The following is a 14,835-nucleotide window of genomic DNA, read 5'->3' on the forward strand; positions in this document are numbered from 1 at the left end:
TTTTTTGTAACAAAGGTACTGCAAAATAAATAGCCCGTAAAATGAGGAATTAAGTGACTTCTTACAGAAATATTAACATGTGACCATGAAGAGATACATTATTTTAGGTCACTGAATGGCTTTACAGACTTGAAAGAAGTATAACATAAGAGGATGTTACCAGAAAGTATTAAGAATCAGAAAATAAATTTAGAAAAACATGTGCAAGTGAGAGGATTTGAATATTGAATAAGAAAACCCAAAGAGGCCTACGTGCCTCCCACAGCTGGTCCCTAAAGCTTTTTTAATTACATCATTGCATCCCTGGGCACCTCAAGTGAAGAGCACAGAACCTATGTCAACATTCCATATCCCAAACAAAGCATGGCATGCTTTTATTTTTATTTTTTTATTTTTTTATTTTTTTATTTTTTTTTTTTTTTTTTGAGACGGAGTCTCACGCTGTTGCCCAGGCTGGAGTGCAGTGGCGCGATCTCGGCTCACTGCAAGCTCCGCCTCCCGGGTTCCCGCCATTCTCCTGCCTCAGCCTCCTGAGTAGCTGGGACTACAGGCGCCCGCCACCGCGCCCGGCTAATTTTTTTGTATTTTTAGTAGAGACGGGGTTTCACTGTGGTCTCGATCTCCTGACCTTGTGATCCGCCCGCGGTATTTTATTTTTTTTTTTTTTGCCGGGCGTGGTGGCTCACGCCTGTAATCCCAGCACTTTGGGAGGCCGAGGTGGGCGGATCACGAGGTCAGGAGATCGAGACCATCCTGGCTAACCCGGTGAAACCTCGTCTCTACTAAAAAGTACAAAAAACTAGCCGGGCGAGGTGGCGGACGCCTGCAGTCCCAGCTACTCAGGAGGCTGAGGCAGGAGAATGGCGTGAACTGGGGAGGCAGAGCTTGCAGTGAGCCCGAGATCGCGTCACTGCACTCCAGCCTGGGTGACAGAGCAAGACTCCATCTCAAAAAAAAAAAAAAAAAAAAAAATTTTTATGTAACAGTAAGAAATTCAAATTTTCATAGATCTTATGATCTAAAAACCCCAAGTACTTACCTATGATAAAATGGTAAAAAATGACCCAATATTTACCATTCAGTTCATAAATGCAAAAAGCAAAGTAAGTGAAAACTTAAATGTCCCTGGTTTGAAAATAAATTCAACATAATTGGTTTTTATGGACACTCCTGTCCAAAAGCTTTCTACTTATTGGGGGTAGGGGGAGACTTGAAATACATATATATCATTTATAAGTGACATTTTTAGTTATTTTAACTAAATAGATTTGTTGGTTGATATCTGGTAACAAAGGATACCTTAAAGACTAATCAATGTAAGCCAGGCGTGGTGACTCACACCTGTAATCCTAGCAGTTTGGGAGGCCAAGGTGGGCAGATCACCTGATGTCAGGAGTTCGAGACGAGCCAAGGCCAACATGGTAAAACGCCATCTCTACTAAAAGTACAAAAATTAGCTGGGCGTGGTGGTGCATGCCTGTAATCTGAGCTACTTGGGAGGCTGAGGCAGGAGAATCGCTTCAACCTGGGAGGCAGAGGTTGCAGTGAGCCGAGATCATGCCATTGCACTCCAGCCTGGGCAACAAGAGCGAAACTCCATCTCGGAAAAAAAAAAAAAAAAAGACTGATCAATGTAACCTAATTAAAAACAAGTCAGCTTTTAAGTGTTTGAGTCTTAATATTTTAAATTTGTATTTTATTTTTTGTTTTTGAGACAGATTCTCGCTGTATTGCCCAGGAATGCTGCGGCATGATCTCTGATCACTGCGACCTCCGTCTCCTGGGTTCAAGTGATTCTCCTGCCTCAGCCTCCCAAGTAGCTAGGATTATAGGCACGCAACACCACACCTGGCTAATCTTTGTATTTTTAGTAGAGATGGGGTTTCACCATGCTGGCCAGGCTGGGTTTGAACTCCTGGCCTCAAGTGATCCACCCTCCTCAGCTTCCCAAAGTGCTGAGATTACAGGCATGAGCCACCGTACCCAATCTAAATTTGTATTTTAACATTTGAATTTTTATTCTCGGTTTTTCAGTCTTACAAATTCTTGACATTGATTACACTCTACTATTTTATTATTTATTCTTTAATGTAGTATCCAAGGTTATGATAGTCAAACAATTTCCTCTGACAACACGCTCTTCACAGAGCTTTGCTTAGCTCATCACTTCCCTTCATTCAGGTCTCTACTTTAATGTCACAACTCAGTCAATTCCCTGACCACATTAACTAAACAGCAACTTTTCACCTCCCAACCTCTGTCCTAAGTCTACCAGTCTCTATTCCCTTTCCCTCTTTTACTTCTCTTCTTAGAAATTTTCACTACCTGAAATTAAATATTTATTATCTGACTCCTCTACTAGGCTGTTAGCTCCATGGAGGCAGAAACTGTATCCCCAGTGTTGTAGCCCCAGGGCCTAGAATAGTACTTGGCATATAGTAAATGTTTAATATAAACTGGGAAAGATGAAAATAAGAGGTTTTTTTCCTAAAGACCTCCTGATCACTAGCCAAAATATCTCATTTTTCATAAGTCTGCTAAAACATAAAGTTAGATGAATTTCCTAGTTCATATGAGAATTCAGAAAGCTAAAACTACAAACCTGACTCCTGATGCAGTAGTCTCAACACTGTACCAACCACATATATTAACATGCATAAAAGTTTCTTCACTCCAAGTATATGAAATATTTAACTCAACAACCACCGAAGTCTCAAATCATTCACTGTTACCACCAATTCATTAAAAACTTCATTAACTTTTCCTAAAACTGTTATGAGCTTTAAAGTTGAGATTTTTATAGTACGTACCAAAGAACGCCTCATCTGCATTAATATGGTCATAAAGCAGTCAAAGCTGATCATTCCTTCCTGGCTTGAGAGTAGTTTGCTTTTCTCCATGGTATGTACAACTGCCGAAGCTCCCAAAGCCATTTCTATCCATTCAAGAAGATACCGCAATGAGCCTCGTTGAGCTGCCAAACCAAGCAGCAACTCAGAAGCTAATCTACGACCTAAAGTGTCTGCCCCAGAATTAGGAATAGTTACTCCTTTAAGAAATGTTGTTACTTGCGATAAGCAGTCCAAGCCCATAGGAGGAATCTTGCTTTCATTTGCTAATGATAATGGTGGTAAAGAGCTCACAACTTCAATTGCAGTATGAATAACATCGTTGCAAAGACTGAGACCAGGTCCTGACACAGGCATCATCCAACTTTGTCTTAGAAGTGCAAATAATAAACTTAGACCAGTTCGAACACCCATTTCTATAAGTGCATCAGTGCTTGACCGGGGGCGTTCACTAACAGAATGGACATCTGCTGACCCAGAACTGCTCTCTGGAGAATGCTGCTGCTGCTTCACCTTGCCTTTGTCATGGTATTTATTAGAAAGTGCATAAAAGACACGCTGGAGTACAAGCAGTCGTTTTCTAAGTGCCCCAGCAAATGGGGAATCCGAACACACCATCTTTGCCAATGCTAGCTGGCTGCTAAGAAGGGCATCCAAATAGTGGTCCTGCTCATCACTTGAAAGAGACTCACGTTCAAAGTCTGGCAACTGTGGTCCTTTGAGGCATAAAACTTGTTGGGGCAAAGGTACTACTTCCTTATTGCTAACCAGTTTAGAATACAGAACAGCAACTCCCTCTCTTGTAGCAATAGATTCACTGTCCTCTGTAATCCAGGAGCTGTTCAAGTGTTCAAGCCATTTCAGCTTCACTGGTGGAATCATAGTTGCCATGTTGATTTATCCTTCAGCCATTAGTCCTGCAAAGGGAGAAGAGAAAACAGTCAAAAACATACAGAGGATTCATAAAATGTTCTAAAATTTCATCTTACATTACAATTAATTATTTCAAACTGGTGAAATGCGACCGGATGCGGTGGCTCATGCCTGTAATCCCAACACTTTGGGAGGCCGAAGCAGGCTGATCACTTGAGGCCAAGAGTTCAAGATGTTCCTGGCCAACATGATGAAACCCCATCTCTAAAAATATGAAAATTAGCCAGGCATGGTGGCACATACCTCTAGTCCCAGCTACTTGGGAGGCTGAGGCAGGAGAATCGCTTGAACCTGGGACGTGGAGGTTGCAGTGAGCCGAGATTGCACCACTGCACTCTAGCCTGGGCAACAGAGCAAGGCTCTCTCTCTCAAAAAAAAAAAAAAAAAGTCTGGAAGTTCATGGCACTGTACGAATGTTACCATTTTAGCTTTGATAAATGTACTATGGTTATCTACTAAGATATTAACATTAGGGATAAATGGGTGAAGGGTATATGGAAACCGTACCATCTTTGCAACTTTTCTGTAAATCTAAAATTCCAAAACACAAAGTTTATTTTAAAAAACAGTAATTTCTTTAGATGTACCTTTTCCATTCAGTTCTGATTCCACTGTCAGTGTAACAGTGGGTTCTACACGCTGATGACTCCCAAATTTTTATCTCCAACCCAGGCCTTCTCCCTAACTCCAAATTCATATACACAGTTGCCTACTTCGCCCCTCCACATGGCTATCTGTTTCGGTTATGGCTGGATATCTCAAAATTAACATATCCAAAACTGAGCTCCTAATCTACCACTACCACCACCCCACCCAAACCTGTCCTTCCTATAGACTTCTTCCTCTCAATAAATGGTAACTCCATCCTTCTACTTCCCTAGGCCAAACTTTGGGACTCATAATTGTAGAATGGAACACCCACTTTGGAAAGGTGTCTGGCAGTTTCTCATAAAACGAAACATATATCTAACCCTATGACCCAAAAATTCCTCTCCTAAAGATTTATCCAAAACAAAACACAAGTCCATAAAAATACTTCAATCAAAATAGTGGCTGCCTCCAGAGGGTGACAGCATGAACTGCCTGTGAGGAGCTTGAGGAAACTTCTTGAGGTTATATTCTGTGTCTCAATAGTGGTGTGGAATACACAGGTTGTACATTTGTTAAAACCTAGTGGGCTGGGCATGGTGGCTCACGTCTTTAATCCTAACACTGAGGGAGGCCGAGGTAGGAGGACTGCTTGAGCTCAGGAGTTCGAGACCAGCCTGGACAACACAGTGAGATCTCGTCTCTACATAAGAAAACAAAAATAAAAAAATCAGTGAAAGTGCACTTGAGATTTTTACATTGCATTGCATGTAAACTTTACCTCAACAAATACTGAATAGTTAATGACATGCAAGCTGAAGTATACTTGAGGGAAGTAAATAGACATCTGTAATTTATTTTGAAATGCATCAGAAATAAGATGCATTGATACATATTTTTTATATATACACAAAATTTTTAATTACAAAATATTGCAGGGAAAGTGTCTCTCAAGCAAGTCCCTAGAATGTCACTTATGATAGCTGGTAATAGAGAAAGATCCTCAATCACTGAAGGGAATTTAATTTTCATGATATAGGCAGATCATCAAGAAAGCACTCCAGTGATAAAGATTCCAGACTACAGTAATTAAAAGGAGTTTCTTATTTCTCAATATGTCCTGTTAAATTCTAAATATAAAATCTGATGACACTTGCCTTCACAAGTTTATGATTACTATGCTTAATTCATGTTCCTAAGATACTCGGAAAGTATGCACTGAGGAGGGGGGAAATCATGATCCTCCACCCCACCCTGACTTCATTTGGTATTAAACACCAGCATTGTGCAGAGGACATAAAAGTGCCTTATTTACCTCCATCCCTTCCCACATAAGCCATATGTAATTGTGCTCTTTTAAATTTGGAAGGTTTAATAGCTGTACAGGGATATGTTGTTATTCTAATTTGTATTTCCCTAATTACTAATAAATCTGAACATCTTAAATTTGTTGGTCATCTGGATATGCTCTTCTGGGAAATACTTATTCATGCATTTTCCTATTTTGTTATCTTGTCAACTTGTAAAAGTTTTTTGTATTTTATCACAGTCTGTCCTCAACATTGAAAATATTTCTTCTAAATCTATCTTTTACAAACACACACATCTTTTATTTTATAGCTTCTGTTTTCCATTCTTGGTCAAGAGTATCCCTGCCCCACTCTCACACCCAGATTCCACATGAATTCTAGATTATCATCACCTACATAAAAACCACCTTGATATTCTTGAGAGTTTTTTTTTTTAAGAAAACACCTGAGTCTTTAGTCCATCTGGAATTAAAATAAATTCTACATTCATCTGGAAGTTTAATACACTCTATATGGCACAGGCTGAGTCCAATTTTATTGTTTCCAGGTAGAAGGCTAGTTATGCCACCACCATTTATTAAGTAATCCAGGACTTCTACATAGTTGAAGGCAATGGCAGCTGCACAGCTATCTGCCCAAAATTTCATCCCCAAACAGTAAAAAAAAACAAGAAGGAAAAATTAAATTCTATACCAAACCACACCTGTAGCATAACTTGAAGACATAGAATGCCAAATTGCAAATAATTGCAAATAAAAAGAGAAAAAGTCAACCAATTTAGGGTACATGCTTTCACCTCCATCCACCCACAAGGCTTTGTGGCAAGCAAAGGCAGACTAAGAAAAACTGCAGAAAAGACAGAGGAGAAAGGCTAGTGAAGGCACCTAAAAATGATTTGTAGTGACTCCCAGAAAGATTAAATCCACACCGTATCTGAAAACACTGGAAAAGTATCTGGGCAGATCAGAGCACAGGCTACAGGGAAGAGGTTTCAAGTACCTTTAATTTAAAGCAGAAGGCATGGTTTAAAAGAGCAGGTGCAATTTAAAAAGACGAGTGTTAAATAAGCATTTGTTGAAATGCAGAGGAAAGAAAAAGCAAAAATGAAGAGAGAAGCATGCTTTAATAACTGAGCGGTGAAGGGTAAAAGAAGAAAAAGGGGAAATACTTAGTGTCCTGCAAGACAAAATAGACCCATAAAATTGAAGACAGAACAACCCTTTCCTCAAGTAAAACAAACAACATTTCTGCTATTGTATTTGGACTTTGCTACATTTACTGAAGATAATGCAATTAAGAATATTATAAAATACTCAATACCATAAAAATGAACATAAGAAAACTCAAGTGCATACAGAGCTATTGCAGAAAACAAAAAAAAAATTAAATTTCACATTTATCAATTGAAGGAAATTCCCTGATAACAACAAAGCAAAAGAAAGTTTAAGTTAACAATCCAAACAAAATTAAATAAACTGAAACATATGATGATATGAAAAACCCTGAATCGAAAATTCAAAAACTGAAAGCAGAAATAGACAAAAAGGAAGAAAAAGAAGAAAAGGAAAGGAAAGAAGAAAGGGAAAGAGGTAACTGAACTCAGAAAAGAAATATGAAGAAAAAGTCAAAATTATCTCAGCAATGAAGAATGAATTATAAAAGCATTCAAGGAAGAGTAGACTCAATGACATAAAGAAAAATAAAAAGGATCAGAGAGAAATAAGTGGAAACAGAAGATAAGAAAAAAAGAGTAATATTCACATTATTGGATTACGTGAGGAAGAAAAACACAAACCAAACCAAACAAAAACAGAGCTGGTTTTATAGCTATAATGCAAGAAAACTTTCTAAAATAGAAAAAAATATCTGAATCAATACAGTACTTGGGAAAATTAACCCAAACAATCAACTCCAAGAAATAGCCTAGTAAAACTATTAGATTTCAAAGATAAAGATAAAATCCTAAAGACCTCCAAGCAAAGAGATGAAATGACTTTAAAAAGCAAAAGAATTAGCCAGGCATTATTCTAAAACAAAATAGCACAGCAACAGCTTTTATAAAGCAAAAACTACAGGAGATGCAAGGAAACATAAATAGAAATGCTAATAACATGAGACATGAATATACCACTCTCAGTACAACATGGATCAAGTGAACAAAAATAAGAAAACAGAAGATCTAAACAACAAAATAATTCACTTCACCACTAATAGGATCTATTTCTGGATTCTCTATTCCAGTCCACCTGTCTATTCTTACAACAACAGCGACTTGATTAAAATACCTTTATAAACGTATAAATGTTCTGATGACTGGTAAGGAAAGTCTCAAAAGTTTAAGATTATTTTATTCAGGCCAGGCGTGGTAGCTCACGCCTGTAATCCCAGCACTTTGGGAGGTCGAGGCGGGCGGATCACGAGGTCAAGAGATGGAGACCATCCTTGCCAACATGGTGAAATCCCGCCTCTACTAAAAATACAAAAATTAGCTGGTCATGGTGGTGCGCGCCTGGGGTCCCAGCTACTTGGAAGGCAGAGGCAGGAGAATTGCCTGAAAGCCAAGATCACACCACTGCACTCCAGCCTGGTGACAGAGGGAGACTCCGTTTCAAACAAACAAACAAACAAACAAACATAAGATTATTTTATTCAATTATATGCCATCCCTTCCAACACACTACTGAGGTTCTAATCTGAATTGCATTAGATTTATGTATTTTCAGAAAATAGACATTTTTATGAAATTTGTTCATCCAAGGACAAAGTGTGCCTATTTGTTCCTATCCTATTTTAGATTTTCTTCATGTAAGTCCTGTGCTCTTCTGTTGATTCTTAAGTATTTCTGATTTTGTGATTACTATGAATGGAATTTCCTCATTTCCATTTCTGGCTAATTACTGCTATATAGTCATCTGGGTAAATCCATATATTTTCCAAAATTATACAAAAATAGAACAGGAAATGAATCAAAGAAACAGAGGCCATCTAACAACAGGAAACAAAGGAAGAAAACAAGCAAGTATTAAAATGGTAAAACAGATACTAAAGGTCAGCTATAAGACCAAGCACAGCTACTACATCAACATCTGTAAAATTCACCTATTAAAACCAAAAGACAAAGATTGATACAAAATAATAACAATAATCTATATGCTAACTGAACAAAACATACATGAAAGTAGTTATGGCCCAAAATTTATAATCTCTGCTATAAATTAAATGTATATAACTATAAATCTAATAGGGTATACATTTTAAAAATGATTTACTTATCTATAAGCAATGGATCTAAAACAAGTGATTTCAAAATGTTGAAGATAAAATGTAGGGTAATGATATAACAAACAAATGCAACCAAAAAGAGTATCATCTATTAGGTAATAAATAGGACAAAAAGGGTTACTTAGTAACGATGAACAGTATAATCACTAATAAGATAAAACTATCACAAACCTTTATGTACAAGCAGAGTAATAAAACAATGAAGCGGAAACCACAGAAAACACAGGAAAAATGGCAACCACAGTAATAGAAACTTAAATACAGCCATACCTCAATTATGGCACTTGACTTTACTGTGCTGTACAGACACTGCATTTTTTTTTTTTTTTTATAAATTGAAGGTTTATGACAACCCTGATTTGAGCAAGTGTATTGGTGTCATTTTTCCAAAAATATATGTTCACTTCATGTAACTGTGTCACATTTTGGTAATTCTTACAATATATCAAACTTTTCTTTTTTTTTTTTTTTTTTTTGAGACGGAGTCTTGCTGTGCCCCAGGCTGGAGTGCAGTGGCGCGATCTCGGCTCACTGCAAGCTCCGCCCCGCCGGTTTCACGCCATTCTCCTGCCTCAGCCTCCCGAGTAGCTGGGACTACAGGCGCCCGCCACCTCACCCGGCTAATTTTCTTGTATTTTTAGTAGAGACGGGGTTTCACCGGGTTAGCCAGGATGGTCTCAATCTCCTGACCTCGTGATCCGCCCATCTCGGCCTCCCAAAGTGCTGGGATTACAGGCTTGAGCCACCGCGCCCGGCCCAAACTTTTCATTATTATTATAACTGTTATGGTAACCTGTAATCAGTAAGCTTTGATTGTTACTATTGTAATTGTGTGGGGGTGCCACAAAGCACACCCATATAAGACGGCAAACTTAATCGATAAATTGCATGTGTTCTGACTGCCCCACCAATCAACCATTCCCCAGTCTCCCTATCCTTGGGAGTCCCTATTGCCTAAGACACAACAATATTGAAATTAGGCCAACTAATAACCCTACAATCACCTCTAAGTGTTCAAGACAAAGGAAGACACCATGTCCCTTTAAATCAAAGGCCAGAAATGATTAAGTTTAGTGAGGAAGGCAGGCCAAAAGCTAAGCCTCTTTCGCCAGTTACCCAAGTTGCAATGCAAAGGGAAAGTTCTTAAAGAAACCAGAAGAGCCACTCCAATGAATACATAAATGATAAAGAAGTGAAATCGCCTTTTTCCTGATATGGGGAAAGTTTAAGTGGTCTGGATAGAATATCAAACCAGCCACAACATGCCCTTAAACCAAAGCCTAAGCCAGAGCAAGGCCCTCTCTTCAACTCTATGAAGGCTGAGAGAGGTAAGGAAGATGAAGAATTGTTTGAAGTTAGCAGAGGTTCACTCATGAGGCTTAAGGAAAGAACCTGTCTCCACAACATAAAAGTGCAAGGTGAAGCAGCAAGTGCTGATGTAGAAGCTGCAGAAAGTTATCCAGAATATCTACCTAAGGTAATTGATGAAAGTAGTTACATTCAACAACAGATTTTCAATGTGGACAAAATAGCCTTCTATTGGAAGATGCCATCTAGGACTTTCACAGCTAGAAATAATTCAATACCTGCCTTCAAAGGACAGGTTGAGTCTCTTGCTAAGGGCTAATGAAGCTGGTGGACTTAAAGTTGAAGCCAATGCTCTTTTACATTCTGAAAAACCTAGGGCACCTAAGAAGTATTATAAATCTACTCTCCCTGTGCTCTATAAATGCAACAACGAAGCCCGGATGACAGCACATCTGTTTACTATACAGTTTACTAAATATTTTAAGCCCACTGTTAAGACCTACAGCTCAGAAAAAAGTTTCCTTTCAAAACATTACTGTTCACTGACAATGCACCCAGTCACTCAAGAGCTCTACTGGAGATGTACAAGCAGATTCACGTTGTGTTCATGCCTACTAAACACAACATCCATTCTGCAGCACATGGATAAAGAAGTCATTTTGATTTTCAAGTCTTATTATTTAAGAAATACATCTTGTAAGGCTACAGCTGCCATAGATAGTGATTCCTCTGAGATCTGGGTAAAGTCAATAGAAAATGTTCCGGGAAGGATTCACCATTGTAGATGCCATTAAGAGCATCCATGGTTCATGGGGAAAAGGCCAAAGTATCAATATTAACAAGAGTTTGGAAGAAGTTGATTCTAACCCCCACGGATGACTTTGAGAGGTTCAATACTTCAGTGGAGGAAGTAACTGCAGACATCATGGAAATAGCAAGAGAAGTAGAATTAGAAGTGGAGACCGAAGATGTGACTGAATGCAGCAATCTCATGATAAAACTTTAACGGATGAGGTGCTTCTTATGGATGAGCAAAGAAAGTAGTTCATTGAAATGAAATATATTCCTGGTGAAGATGCTGTGAATATTACTGAAATGACAACAAAGGAATAGAATATTACATAAATTTAACTGATAATGCAGTAGCAGAGTTAGAGAGGACTGACTCCTTTTGAATTTTGAAAGAAGTTCTACTGTGGGTAAAATGCTATCAAACAATGCATGCTACAAAGAAATCATTCATGAAAGGAGGAGCCAATCAATGCAGCAAACTTCACTGTTGTCTTATTTTTAGAAATTGCCAAAGTAATCCCAACCTTTCAGCAACCACCATCCTGATCAGTCAGCAGCCATCAACATCAAGGCAAGACCCTCCACGAGAAAAAACATTACAACTCTTTGAAGGCTCAGAGGACTCTCAGCACTTTTCAGCCAAAAAAAGAAAAGTACTTTTTAATTTAGGTACGTACATTTTTTAGACATAATACTATTGTACACTTAACAGACTACAGTGTACGCTACACATAACCTTTATATACACTGAGAAACCAAAAAAACTGTGTGACTTGCTTTACTATGACATTGGCTTTACTGTGATTTATTTGCTATGCTGTACTTTTCGTTTTATTGCAGTGGTCTGGAACTAAACCACAGTATCTCTAAGGTATATGCCAGTACTTGACAAATAAGGCAAAGTACAACAGTATATAAACTTACCAGTCCTTAAATCTATTGGTAGACCATGAATTCCTTTGAGAATCTGATAAAAGTTGTGGACCCCGACTCCCCAAAGAATAAAACTCATGCTCATACTCATAAAAATGAGCAAATTTCCAAAGGTTTCCTGGATGTCCTGAAGTCATCTATGTAATCCAAAATGATAAATCTAATCTAAAATATCATGCATATCCTAAAATATGTTCTTTTTATGTACCAGTGGAAAATATTTTCAAATTGACCATTATACAACAAATAATTCAAAAATATACACATAATTTAGACCACAGTTCTAGCCAGAAAGTAGTGAAACCAAAAAGTATTTACAAAACAAGTAAAAGGAAGCAATCTTCAAGACACACTGTTAAAAAAGAAAAATATGCAGTTTCTGTATACTGTAATAGTTCATATACAGTAATACAACCATATTGAAAAGGGTTTATATATTCATATATCATGTTCATAAATGCATGGAATAAAAGCTGAAAACATTTTTTTAAAACCTAGGAACACTAGTTGCCTCTCAGGGAAGGAGAACTGGGTTACTGGGAGCTGGGGTAGGAAAGATATCTGCTCTTCACTGCAAAAACTTGAATTTCTTATATGTGCATGTATTATCAGTGCAAATTTTTTTTTTCTTTTTGAGATGGAGTCTCACTCTTGTCACCCAGGCTGGAGTGCAGTGGCGCAATCTCGGCTCACTACAACCTCCGCCTCCCGGGTTCAAGCGACTCTTGTGCCTCAGCCTCCCAAGTAGCTAGGACTACAAGCGCCTGCCACCAAGCCCAGCTAATTTTTTTTGTACTTTTAGGAGAGTCGGGGTTTCACTGTGTAGGCCAGGATGGTCTCCCTCTCCTGACCTCAGGTGATCCACCCACCTTGGCTTCCCAAAGTGCTGGGATTACAGGCGTGAGCCACTGCGCCTGGCCTATCAGTGCAAATTTTTAAAAAACATTTTTAGGCCGGGCGCGGTGGCTCAAGCCTGTAATCCCAGCACTTTGGGAGGCCGAGACGGGTGGATCACGAGGTCAGGAGATCGAGACCATCCTGGCTAACACGGTGAAACCCCGTCTCTACTAAAAAAATACAAAAAACTAGCCGGGCGAGGTGGCGGGCGCCTGTAGTCCCAGCTACTCGGGAGGCTGAGGCAGGAGAATGGCATAAACCTGGGAGACGGAGCTTGCAGTGAGCTGAGATCTGGCCACTGTACTCCAGCCTGGGTGACAGAGCGAGACTCCGTCTCAAAAAAAAAAAAAAAAAAAAAAAAAAAAAAACATTTTTAAAGAAATCCAAAACAAGGCAAAAGCTAAATATTTGGAAACTAAGTTTCTTAGACAAAGAGAGGAAGGGGAAAGGAGTTACAAATTATCTAGAAAGTTACATAAAGGAAACATTTATCAAAATAAAGGGAATGTAGTCAAAGTTGACTCAAATAAATATATAAAGACTTAAATGCTCCATTTAAAAGTAAGAATTAAATGAAAGTCAGGTGTGGTGGCTCACTCCTATAATCCAAACATTTTAAGAGGCCGAGGTGGGAGGAAGCTTTAGGCCAGGAGTTCAAGACCAGACTGAGCAACGTAGCAAGACACTGTCTCGACAAAATGTTTAAAAATTATCTGGGCGTATGGTGGTACACGACTGTGGTCCCAGCAACTTAGGCTTGGGAGGGAGGATCACTTGAGCTCAGAAGTTCAAAGCTATGAGCTATGATTGCACCACTGCACTCCACTCTGGGCGACAGGATGAGGCCAAGTCTCTTTAAAAAAATTTAAATATATTAATAATTCAATTCAAAAATAGAAAAACAAAATAAGAACATTAAGCTGGGCATGCTGGCTAACACCTGTAATCCCAACGCTTTGGGAGGCCATGGTGGGTGAATCACTTGAGCTCAGGAGTTCAAGACCAGCCTGCACAATATGGAGAAACCCCATCTCTACAAAAAATACAAAAAATTAGTCAGGCATGGCAAGGCATGATGTGGTCCCAACTACTCGGGAGGATGAGGTGGGATGATCCCTTGAGCTCAGGAGGTCAAGGCTGCAGTGAGTCAAGATCATGCCACTACACTCCAGCCTGGGCACAGAGTGATACCCTGTCTCTAAATAAATAAATAGGGAAGCAGAAGGGGAAGAAAAGGGAAATTGGTAAATTAGAAAAATTCAAAAACAACAGGATGGATATCTCAGAGAGATGATTTTTCTTTTTCTTTTTTAGAGACTGGGGTCTCACCGTGTTGTCCAGGCTGGTCTTGAACTCCTGGACTTAGACAATCCCCACTTTGGCCTCCCAAAGTGCTGGGATTACAGGTGTGAGCCACCAGGCCCGGCCCAAGAGATAATTCTTTAGTGGAAAAAATGAAAACAATTAGCTAACAAAATTAAGGGAAAAAAAAAAGACAAAACATAAGGTACTCAATATTATAAATAAGAATGGAAAGATAAGCTGGATGCACTGCAGAGTGCCTGTAGTCCCAGCTACTTAGCAGGTTAAAGTGAGAGGATTGCTGGAGGCCAGGAGTTCGAGGCTGCAGTATGCTATGATTGTGCCTGAGAATAGCCACTACACTCCAGGCTAGGCAACACAGCAAGATCCTGTTTCTATTTTTTTTTTTTTAATTTAAAAAAAAGGAAGAATGGAAAGACAGCTATGAAGAGCAGTTTGGTGGTGTTACCTCAAAAAATTCAAAATAGAGTTTCCATATGGCCCAACAATTCGACTCCCAGATCTATACCCAAGTAAACTGAAAACTTGTACACAGTCATTGGAGCATTACTCGTAATAGCCAAAAAGTGGAAACAACACAAATGACCATCAAGATATGAATGAATAAACAAAATGTCGTA

General features: G+C 38.9%; 1 protein-coding gene across 14 annotated transcripts in view; it reads right to left on the reverse strand.

Annotated features, from left to right (window-relative positions):
- Positions 1–14,835, reverse strand: part of HERC1 (HECT and RLD domain containing E3 ubiquitin protein ligase family member 1) — a 224,297-nt gene that overhangs the window by 162,267 nt on the left and 47,195 nt on the right. For all 14 annotated transcript variants that reach the window (XR_012415025.1, XM_073995967.1, XM_065548019.1 and 11 more), the window contains exon 2: positions 2,811–3,766. Coding sequence is in view for 13 of the 14 variants with exons in the window: in XM_073995967.1 (XP_073852068.1) it covers positions 2,811–3,740 (930 nt within the window). In the remaining variant the exon portion in view is untranslated. The remainder of the gene's footprint in view (positions 1–2,810; positions 3,767–14,835) is intronic.

Source organism: Macaca fascicularis, chromosome 7 (genome assembly GCF_037993035.2).
Source record: "Macaca fascicularis isolate 582-1 chromosome 7, T2T-MFA8v1.1".
NCBI lineage: Eukaryota > Metazoa > Chordata > Mammalia > Primates > Cercopithecidae > Macaca > Macaca fascicularis.